Source organism: Panthera leo, chromosome A2 (assembly GCF_018350215.1).
Source record: "Panthera leo isolate Ple1 chromosome A2, P.leo_Ple1_pat1.1, whole genome shotgun sequence".
In the NCBI taxonomy this organism is placed as follows: domain Eukaryota; kingdom Metazoa; phylum Chordata; class Mammalia; order Carnivora; family Felidae; genus Panthera; species Panthera leo.
The window spans coordinates 71,179,993-71,191,410 of NC_056680.1; the positions used below are offsets into that span (position 1 = coordinate 71,179,993).

The following is an 11,418-nucleotide window of genomic DNA, read 5'->3' on the forward strand; positions in this document are numbered from 1 at the left end:
CTCTCCATCTCTAACTGTGTCCTTCTTTCCCAACTAACCCATAGTATACACATGCATATATTTATGGGAACAGGAGCTTCTCAGATGCATAGTGCTGGCCTGGCTGTGTGCCCTCCCCCGGCCCAACCCCTCCCTGACACCTGCACCACACATCCCAGTGTTCCCGCTGATGGAACAGCCTGTCACAGCAGTGAGGTGAGCAGGCACAGGGCCGATGTCAGAACACTATAAGGTAATGGCCCTGATCGCTGGAGCCATTCTTCTGTCCCTAATGCATAGAATTTGATGTGCTCGTCTCATTATATATATGCTGCAAATCACACAAGACTCTGAATAGAAGTAATTCATAGTTAATGGGAATCAATTCTACCCAAAAGAATCGCAAATTTGGAGGTGAAGTCTCTCGGGATAATTTTCGGAGTCTTCACTTACTACATTAGGACATTTCATCGTTTTATGTAGCACTCAGTCTGTTCTTGGGCTTTTAGTGAAAAAGCATCTTTTAGACACATACATTCTTTAAGACAGGACATCTTTTTTAATATAATGGGTACATTACATTAATCATGCTTTTTATGACTATCACTTACCTAATAGCTTACCTTCTGATATACATAGACATCTACTCATATAAGCACTCATGCATATATTATATTTCAAGCCGGGTAAACAAGATCTCAGTTCTGATGTTGGTCATGAGTCGGTGACAGTGATTCTGTGATTTGAGTGAATAATTTAGCTGTAAGCATCCGTATACTTTTTAATGACAGCATTTGTAGGTTTGTCGCTGGCCCACAAAGGAAATAATTCACAGGCCTCAGTGTTCAAGAGCAAAGCCTAGATCAGGAACCCTCATTTCCAGGACACCATCCAACAGCCCTTCTCAGTTTGTGAGTGAGCTTTCATAGACGGTCTAACAGGGCTTTAGAGCTTTGAAAATCCGAAAGGTTCTGGATATTCAGAGCCCTGATCATCCCAGACCGTGGTAATGCCACCCAAACGGGCATATTTTAGTGATCTCTAACATTGAAGAGGGGTTGGCAATGTTTTAAAATTATGCCTGTGTATAGAGAGCACATTTCCACAAAGGCTGTAGGGATTTTTTTGGTCTGAAAACCAGGACATCCTTAAGGAATTTCTTCACACAGACCCTCCCCAAGGCATATAGCTTTCTTCTGATTAGGTGACAGGTGTCTTTAAGCCTTCTTCTTAGAAGAAGATGGTGGTCACTACCACCATCTTTTGTTACCATCATCTTCAAATACCTATTGAGTAGCTACCGTGACACAGAATACTTCTTCCTACTCTCAGGATAAATGTTTCCAAGAACATACAGGCAAGTTACACACTCCTCGCTCTCCTAGCACATTCTCTAAAAGAATAGCCTATTAAAGCTAGATTCACTGACTGGTATTCAGATGGCCTTTATTAAACACTTAGTAGGTAGAGGTATTTGAACACGTCACAGCTTTGCGGCAGTGCTTTTGAAGGAATTCAAGATACGGTGTGCACCCACGAGACTGTTGGGCTGGGGCGTTATCCCTTTGATAACCGTCTCTTATTTCGTTCCATGTGGCTTTCGGCAGAAACCGTATGTGTGCAAAATCCCAGGCTGCACTAAGCGCTACACAGACCCCAGTTCCCTCCGGAAGCATGTGAAGACAGTGCATGGCCCAGAGGCTCATGTCACCAAGAAGCAGCGTGGGGACATACATCCTCGGCCTCCCCCACCACGAGATTCCGGCAGCCACTCACAGTCCAGGTCACCTGGCCGGCAGACTCAGGGAGCCCTTGGTGAGCAGAAGGACCTCAGCAACACTACCTCAAAGCGGGAAGAATGCCTCCAAGTGAAAGCAGTCAAGGCAGAGAAGCCCATGGTATGTCATTCACTTTCCTTCTGCTTGACCTCAAGCCACCCTAGGTCATTTTCAAAAGCCAGCTAGGGCATTAGGAGGGACCAGACTGCCCGGGTCCTCACTGCCCTGGGCTCTCTGATTGAAGAGGTCAGGAGCTCAGAGACCTGGGTTCCTTACTCAAGGTGAATCAGTGTAGAAGAGCTCAGAAAAGAGCATCAAGGTTTGCTAACGGTTAGCTAAATCAATCTGGAGCCAGACCACTTTGTTGTGGCAGGTAGAGAGGCATGACTGTCTACATTTTCAGCAGGGCCATAATGCAGAAAATCATCCATTCTTTCTGGAAACATGTTTTTTGTCTTATGCTTTGCCCGGGTGACCCTGAGATAAATAAGCCGTGATCCCCGGTCTTTAGGCACTTACAGTCCAGCAGGGTAGACAGACCAGCAATAGGCAAATATTTACAACTCCATGTGCTGGGTCTTTAACACAAGTCTGCATGAGAGCATTCAAGGGGGGAACAAACCACCCGTGCACTTGAGGATGTGACTGGCGAGGCTGAGGGGGTGGCCCTCAAGTTCAGCACTTAGAGAGGGGCAGGGGCAGGGCCGCAGAAACCGTGGGGCCCTGGGAGGATGTGCAGAAGTAAAAACGAGTGAGAATAAGAAAGATTAGATTTTACTGGTGATGGGGAATGACTTGGCACAACTGGTTTATTTTAGAAAAGCCAGCTTGAGTTCCAGGCTAGGGATTGGCTTGATAGACCAGAGACCATTTCTGCTGTGGTACCTGAACCAAGGAGGCAGAGAGCAAGGGAGGAATTTGAAAGATGTCACAGGGAAAACTCATTCTGGTTTGGTGACTGATGGATGGTTTATGCTACAGTCGCGGCTTCTCTCAAACTTCTGTTGGTTATTTTTCTTTATGTATGTGCCATACTGAAACATCTAAGACTTTTTAGAAGATGAGAAAAATGAAAAGAGAAGCTGTCCGAAGAGGTTCAGTACATTTGTATTTGGCAGTGTACCTAATGGAGTCAGCTCTGGGAACGTGTCAGGTTCTGGTCTGGCGCTCTCTGCATAAGGAGGAAATGTACCAGGTAGATTTCCTGGTACCAGGAAAGTTACCAGGTACTCCGTGCGCTTAGATTAACAGATGCCTGGAAATGGTCAGGCAGGCATATGTATACTCAGTTTAAGGAAGTATTTTCTTAAAATGAGGACAGTCCAGCAATCGGGTGGACATCCTGTGAATTCCAGAGTGATATCACCACACAGCAGTACGTATGGGTAAGAAAGAATGCACATTCAGTTCCAGGGTTGACAGAGTGGAGTTGAATGACTGATTGAATTTTAATGACTTACTGAGTTTGTCTTATAAGTTTTAGAAAGCGACATAAAGTCTAGCCAAAAATAATACAAATAAGCTCTCCAGATTTATCATTACTTCCCAGAGGGTAGCTGTATTTTGCTTTTAAAAAGCACCTGAGTCAGAAAAGAAAAAGAAAAGGCACCTTAGTCAAAAGTTGATGTGTGTGTTATGACTCATCACTATAGTTTAAAATTAATCAGTTCACGGGCAGTGTTTTCTATACTCCTTTCTTTTGGGACCACATATCAATTTCCTAAAATAAAGTCCACCTGTACTGTGCAGAACATTCAACAGTTTATCCTCAAGTGTTTAATGAAACAAGGAAAATGAATCTGTAGTCTCCTAGATTATGTCATCGAGAGACAATGATTTATGTTCTTTGGACATCCTATGGACCCAGAGCCTCTCGTACCTTTAATGTACATCCCTAGCCCAAGGAAACTTGTCATCTCCTCTCCAAACACCCATTATTTAAAAAGAAAATTGGTAGAAATAGGAACTTATAGTTATTTGGCTCAGTGACATCTGAGATGCCCCAAGATGTGAACTATTTTATAAAGTAATTAAATCATAGAAACATGGGCTGGAAGGGATCATAGAGATCGAGACGAAGCTCCATATTTTATAGGTAAGGCTAAAAAAATCAAATTTCCTACTGGGGTTATTGTGTACATACACATGCGAATAGAAGTAGACACCTTCATAGACATTTACTAATGCATATGAGATTTAATTTCTAATGTTCTTTCTTTAAAAACTTGTCTTTGATCATCATGCTATGAATTAAATTCTTTCTTCTTTTTTTCTTATTAATTCCACATCTCTTCTTTGTAATGCTCCTAAATGTCTTGTTCTCACTTCCTAAGGACAGTGGGTAATAAGGTGAGGGAATTTTGGCTTCTCTGCCCTTTTTGTTTTGTGTTCATTTTAACATTTAACTTTTAAGCGTTCCATTTTTCTTTTGTTTTTTTTGTGCTTTGTGATATCTTTGGTAGTGACCATTACTCAGACCTGTTTCAAACATAGAAGCAATGTGTTTTGAACGTTCAGCATGTGGAAATGTGGAGTTAGATGGTGAAACTCATCGTTTTATTTGTCTAGGCTTTCATAATAAATCACACTGGGGCCGACCAAGCAGATGTTCGCAAAGACTATTTAATTATCAGATTGACACATGTAAATTCATTCTTGGACCAGACAGGTACCTCCCTCTTTGAGGACGATCTGTATACATTTGCTGTTAGCAAGTTAATCTATATTTAAATGTCTGAGCTCCTCTGAGCAGCTCTCGTTACAAGCTCATTTGCATCTCCTCCTGTGCCCTGTGGAAAGGAGTCTGCGGTGCGTGTGTACGTACACATCCACACAGATCCACACGCACGCACTCGGAGTGGACAGTCCAAGAGGAAAAGACCAAGAGAACTCTGGATGCTCCAAGTACCTTGGGAAGGAGCAGGTGGCCCGGCACTCCCAAGATTCTGCGGAAGCAAAACTCAAGCGAGGCTTCACGAACTCATGATCCCATTTGTGTGTCTCACTTTGCTCTGCTTGGTTGCCCAGGACAAACTTCGTGTATCACATGGCACTCACTTAGAAAGTGTTCATTTGCTTGGGTGTATGTGCTGTGGTTGCAGAGCGAGTGTTAACGGGTTCTACTGAGAAGCCCTCTGTCTAAAACCCCTTCCCGACGGTACCGTGCAGCCCACCTGGGGCAGTAGGTGTCTGTCACTGAGTGTGTGTGTGTGTGTGTGTGTGTGTGTGTGTGTGTGTGTGGTTCTCTCTCCCTGGAGGATTTGCTCTTCCGGCTGCTGTCAGGCTCCAGTTTGTAGAGTAATGGTGGAGGAAGGCACTGTGGAAGAATGGAACTAGCCCCCAGCTGGGAGTCTAGGCTGGTCACACCATTGACTTTGTGACTTTGTGACCCTGGTCAGTCACTGAACTTCTCTGAACGAATATCACTTTTCTTATCAACACAAAAGGGGTGATACTGTGTATCAACCAGGGCACTGGTGGGATTTTAGATAGAGCAGACTGCTCTTTGAGGGCCATTTTATATGGTGCTCCCCAGACCTGAGGACAGTCAGCTTTCTGCTCCCCAGCTCCAGGAGCTCCAGGGTGGGGGGGGGGGTGTCCTCTCCCTGACTGAGAACCAGTGGACTAGATCAAGTTTCTGTCTAGTTGCAGAATTGTCTTCCACAGTCCACACGGTTGGGGGCGGGGAGACGTTGCCTGATTCTCCTAGAGAAATGCCAAGGCACTTTCGATCATTCCCCAGACTCAGATGGCTGTAACTTGCAGCCTTTCAAGCCCCCCACCCCCACCACCCCTCCGGGTACAGCAGAAGCTAAGTGATGGAGGTTGTGCCTCCTACAGCTGCCTTTACCCACAGCGTGGTTGGGGTTCTACAGAGCAGTCAAGTACGCACAGAAAGAGGCAGAGGTCACAGAGAGCTTGGGGAACCATCCCTGAATAGCTCAGAGAGGGTCTCGTGTGCTGCTGGTGCTCAGCTTCCACGTATGCTGTAGCCAAGCAGCATGAACCTCTGGGCCAAAGCCACCTGGGATAATAAGACCAGCTGATGCTGTCAGAGCCAATCAGTAAATGTTTCCCAGGTCTTTTTATATTTCGTGTGCTTTCCGGGCCTCACAATTCCCACAACGGTCCCGAAGATAAAGAAGACGTCCCCCTTTTAAAAGGGATAAGGAAACTGAGGTTCAGAGTGACCTAGTATTTTGCCCGGAGGATAAAGTCAAGTCGTACAAGCGGGATTGCACCTGAGGGAGTGTTTGCAGAGCTGGCCTCTGGGGCGGGATTCCACAAGCGGAGGTGGTGCCAGTCACACCCCGTGCAGCAAGCCCCGCTTCCATCGCCCCCACTGCACATCCGCCTGGCATTCCATCAGTCTCTGTGGTCGAGGGAAGCCGCCTGCCTTCACCAGCACGTAGTTCTTCTCATGCAACCCGCTGAGCTCCCTGCGGGGCTAGGTCTGCATGAGCTCTCATTCCTAGCTCCCTTTCCTTTTTCCTTCGCGGTGACGTTTCTCTGCTTTCCTCTCGACCCCAGCAGACATCTCAGCCAAGCCCTGGTGGTCAGTCTTCATGCAGCAGCCAACAGTCCCCCATCAGCAACTATTCCAACAGTGGGCTCGAGCTTCCTCTGACTGACGGCGGGGGTGTGGGAGACCTCGGGGCCATCGACGAAACCCCAATCATGGACTCGACCATTTCCACTGCCACCACGGCCCTCGCTTTGCAAGCCAGGAGGAATCCGGCAGGGACCAAATGGATGGAACACGTAAAACTAGAAAGGCTCAAACAAGTGAATGGAATACTGCCACGACTGAACCCCATTCTACCCCCCAAAGCCCCTGCAGTCTCTCCTCTCATAGGAAACGGTGAGTTCCGTGTCCTACCTCACGTCAGCTCAGGGCTGTCTGTTCTTTTCTGTACAAACCAGTGAGAGGAACCAGGCTTGATGTGTGTTGGTATGTCCCCTGGTCCTCAAATTATACTGTCACCATACGTACGTGTCAGGGTTGCCTTTCTGGGGAGTCCATATTTTAAAAACAGGTAATAAGGGGATGATCCCAAAACAGAAAGTAGCACACAGGATGATAATACTGTGTGCATGACTACCGTTCTGATGGTGAAATTGTAGCTGTTAGACCAGGGTGGGGAGATCCCTGCAACAAAGACATTTGGGGTTAGCATTGCCATCTGGTTTCCAGTCTACAGTTGGGAGTTCCACAACCACCTTTTTTCTTTTTAATGTTTATTTATTTTTAAGAGAGACAGAGACAGTATGAGTGGGAGCTGGGCAGAGAGACGGAGATACAGAAGCCAAAGTAGGTTCCAGCCTCTGAACTGTCAGCACGGAGCCGGATGTGGGGCTGGAACTCACAGACCATGAGATCATGACCTGAGCTGAAGTCAGGCGCTTAACCTACTGAGCCACCCAGGTGGCCCAGTTCAGCAGCCACCTTGATTTGACGTTTCAAGGGAAGCCAGGCAGCCTTTTGCACTGGCAGACCCATGTCAGGTTTCGCTCCTGAGATTGCACCGAATACCGGGGCGTATCCTAAAGGGGGAACCTCCCCACCCACCAGCTCAGGCAGACTCCCCCTTCTCAGGATGTCCGAGGAAGCCCTCTGGTCCATATGACACTCCTGGAATGGCCTTGGCCTTGCCTGTAACCCAGGCACTGTGTGCACATCCCAGGACTCTTCGTCTTGCCCTAGACCTCCACGTGTGAAGCCGCTTAACTGATCCAGGGTGATTTTACTGTTTTGTCTAAGCCGGGGGTCGGCCAGCTTTCCCGCCGGCTTGTAATCCCGGGGCCTGTTCCACGTCACCCTGAAACGAATCTGTGTTTCCCACCCTTCCTCCGCAGGCACTCAGCCCAGTACCAGCTGCAGTTTGGGCGGGCCCATGACTCTGCTCCCGAACAGAAGCGACCTTTCTGGTGTGGACATCACCATGCTGAACATGCTCAACCGGAGGGACAGCAGCACCAGCACCATCAGCTCGGCCTACCTGAGCAGCCGGCGCTCCTCGGGCATCTCCCCCTGCTTCTCCAGCCGCAGGTCCAGCGAGGCGTCCCAGGCCGAGGGCCGGCCCCAGAACGTGAGCGTGGCCGACTCGTACGACCCCATCTCCACGGACGCCTCGCGCAGGTCCAGCGAGGCCAGCCAGTGCGAGGGCCTGCCCAGCCTGCTCAGCCTCACGCCTGCGCAGCAGTACCGGCTGAAAGCCAAGTACGCGGCGGCCACTGGCGGGCCGCCCCCCACGCCGCTGCCCAACATGGAGAGGATGAGCCTGAAGACCCGGATGGCCCTGCTCGGCGACGGCAGGGAGCCCACGGGGGCCCTGCCCCCCGTCCACCCTCCGCGGAGGTGTAGCGACGGGGGCGCCCACGGGTCGGGCCGTCGCCCTCTACTGCCCCCGGACGTGCTGGGCAACAGCGTGAGGAGGGCCAGCGACCCGGTGAGGACGGTCTCCGAGAGCCTCTCCCTGCCCCGCGTGCAGCGGTTCAGCAGCCTCCACGGCTTTGACCCCCCGGGTTTGCCCCCATCCCTGGACAAGCGGAACTTAGTGCTTCAGAACTACACTCGGCCCGAGGGCGGCCCGCCCCGCCACTTCCTGCCGTCTCCCTGCCCTCCGAGCATCACTGAGAACATCACCCTGGAGTCCCTGACCGTGGACGCCGACGTGAACCTGAACGATGAGGATTTCTTGCCCGATGACGTGGTGCAGTATTTGAATTCCCAGAACCAAGCGGGATACGAGCAGCACTTCCAAAGCGCCGTCTCTGACGACGGCAAAGTGCCCCCCGGGCCCGGCTTGGGGTGCGGGCCCGGGGACTTTGAGCCTCCGGGGCTGCCCGACGGCCACGCCGGCCAGCAGTACCGCCGGCTGGAGCAGCCCTGCACCGAAGCCAGCAAATCCGACCTGCCCATTCAGTGGAACGAAGTCAGCTCCGGCAGCGCCGACCTGTGCTCCTCCAAGCTGAAATGCGGCCCGCGGCCCGCGGCGCCGCAGCCGCGAACCTTCGGCCTCTACGGCAACCCGGGCGCGCACCCACAGGATGCCTTGAGGAGCGGAGCTGGCCCAGCCGGGGCCTACCAGAGCCTCGCAGAGCCCGGCAGCTCCTACGGCAGCCCCGAGCACAGCGGAAACGCCTTCCACGCACAGCCCTACAAGGCCCAGCAGTACGGGAACTGCCTCAACAGGCAGCCGGGGGCGCCCGGCTTGCCGGATGGCGTCTGCGGGGCCGGGATTCCAGCGGCAAAGCTGAAAAGCACCTCAGCGCAGGGAAGCGGGAGCCAGCCAGAGTTTGGCCTGTCACCGGGGGTGCCCGGCGAGTCCGCGGGAGCCGCGGTGAGTGGCATGGCCACCCAAGACCTGGTGGGACAGGGGTACCTGGCCCATCAGCTCCTCAGCGACAGCGTGCACCACCCAGGGGCCGGCCGCGGCGCTCAGCAGATGCTAGGGCAGGTTAGTGCTACCTCACACCTCAATGTCTATCAAGGGCCGGAGAGCGGCCTGCCGGGGCCTCCGTGCATCGGCAGCCAGCCGGCAGGCTTGGCGGCCGCCAGGGGCTACCAGCCGTGTGCCGGCTACGGGGGCGGCCGGCGCCAGGCTGCGCTGAGGGGCAGCCTCTCTCTGCAGCAGGGACAGCTCAGTGACACAAGTCAGACCTGCAAGGTGAACGGCATCAAGACGGAGATGCAAGGGCAGCCCCATCAGCTGTGTTCTAACGTGCAGGGTTACTCTGGTCAGTTCTATGACCAACCCGTTGGCTTCGGTCAGCACGACATGAAGACTGGTTCCTTCTCCATCTCGGAAGCCAATTGCCTACTACAGGGGGCCAGCGCCGAAAACTCTGAATTACTTTCCCCGGGTGCTAACCAGGTGACCAGCACGGTTGACGGCCTTGACGGCCATGACCTGGAAGGGGTGCAGATTGATTTTGACGCCATCATAGACGACGGGGACCACGCCAGCCTGATGTCAGGAGCCCTGAGCCCCAGCATCATTCAGAACCTTTCCCTTTCCTCCTCCCGCCTCACGACGCCCCGCGCGTCCCTCCCGCTGCCCGCGCTGTCCGTGAGCACCACCAACATGGCCATCGGGGACATGAGCTCCTTGCTGACCTCCCTCGCGGAAGAAAGCAAATTCCTTGCGGTTATGCAATAGGGCGTTAGGGGAGAAGGCTGCCAACCAACGTGAAACTTTAGGAGTTTAAAAGATTAAATGGACTCAGTTTTTTTGTTTTTTGTTTTTTTGCTGTTTTTTTGTTTTGTTTTGTTTTGTTTTTAGTTCTGTATGTATTTTAGCAATCTCATCTCACCTAACTGGGATGTGTTTCAAGTATATTCCTTTTATGGAAAAGGACTCTGAACAACCCTAAAGTATTCTAGGGAGAAACTGTCTTCCATTTCAGTTTTGAATCAGTATTGTTACACTAGAACCATCCTCTTTTTTTTTTTTTAAACTATAAGCCCATCCCCCTTTCTAGTAAACCAGTGTAAATGTGCGATGTGCATGTTCTCATTTCTTTTCAAAGAGAGGTCAGACGAAAGGATTTGATATGTTTCTCTGTTACTCAAAGGAAATAGGAGTTGGTGTGCTTTTTGACCGAGGGGTGATGCTTCCAGCTTTCCAAATTTCCCTTTACATGTGCTCTGTATTTGTTTTTGGTTTTTTGGAGGGCTTTCGTTTTGTTTTGTTTTTGTTTTTGGTAATTCCCACACTGGGCACAAGAATCGGAATAAGGATAGTGAGTTTAAGAATCTCTGGTGGGGGCACTGTAGCAGAGATAACCGATTTTTTTTTACCTGCTCCCCCTCCTCGCCCCCCCCCCCCGCCCCCCCCAGTTCAGGTCAGGGCATGCTTTCGACACTTGCACACAGCGGGAATTTGGGGCTCTGGCAGATGAACTAGTTTGTTCACGGTTGGGGTTTAGAATTCTCCTGTCCGCGAGTGCACTCAGGGCAGGTACGTCTACACGCTCAACTCCTCGGTTATCTGTCTTGCTTTTTCTCCCTCCGTCCCCACGACCGTTCGATGCTGTTCCGCGCTCCAGGGAGAGAGGGGAAGGGCCACGAGTTTGCTACTTGCATCTGTCCCGACGAGAAGTTAGGTAGATTGTAGAGTGAAGCTACTGGGTAGAAATAGTTGGGGGAACATTTGTGGGTTTGCTGTATTTGTTAATGATAGTTCCATCTCTTTACCCGTCGTCATAGGTAACTGAGAATTGATTATATATAGTTCCAAGTATATAGGTATTGAAACAACCCAGCAGCCGCCTATGTCATTGCCATATATTAATTCCACTGTAGTGAAGGAGTATTTCTATTCTAAGTGCCCTATTTTAAGGGACTGGTAAAACTTAGTTGTGAAAGAAAAAGCTCACATATGATGACCTTTGGAATAAATCCCTTTAACAATTGTTGGTGTTTAAGAGCACTGGGGAGGACGGTTAGTAGCTGTGTGGATGGATGCCTTTTCTTACACCCAGTCTATTAAACGATGCATCCATTTAAGAAGTTAAATGTTCTATGCAGTTAGTCCTGAATGTGGACTTAATCTGTACTTTCGTTTTGGATTAAAACATTTTAAAGACTAAAAGGAGTACAGCTACTTCCCATGTGCAGTCGATACACATAAAAGACATACTATGTGTGCACAGAGTA

The 11,418-nt window shown here is 50.3% G+C and overlaps 1 protein-coding gene across 15 annotated transcripts in view; it reads left to right on the forward strand.

The window, feature by feature from the left end:
* The window catches only part of GLI3 (GLI family zinc finger 3), a 279,195-nt gene extending 268,604 nt beyond the window's left edge, over window positions 1-10,591 (forward strand). For all 15 annotated transcript variants that reach the window (XM_042914368.1, XM_042914464.1, XM_042914455.1 and 12 more), the window contains 3 exons: window positions 1,587-1,877; window positions 6,288-6,618; window positions 7,614-10,591. In XM_042914368.1, coding sequence (XP_042770302.1) covers window positions 1,587-1,877; window positions 6,288-6,618; window positions 7,614-9,919 — 2,928 coding nt within the window. In that variant the 3' untranslated portion in view covers window positions 9,920-10,591. The remainder of the gene's footprint in view (window positions 1-1,586; window positions 1,878-6,287; window positions 6,619-7,613) is intronic.
* The last annotated feature ends 827 nt before the right edge of the window (window positions 10,592-11,418 follow it).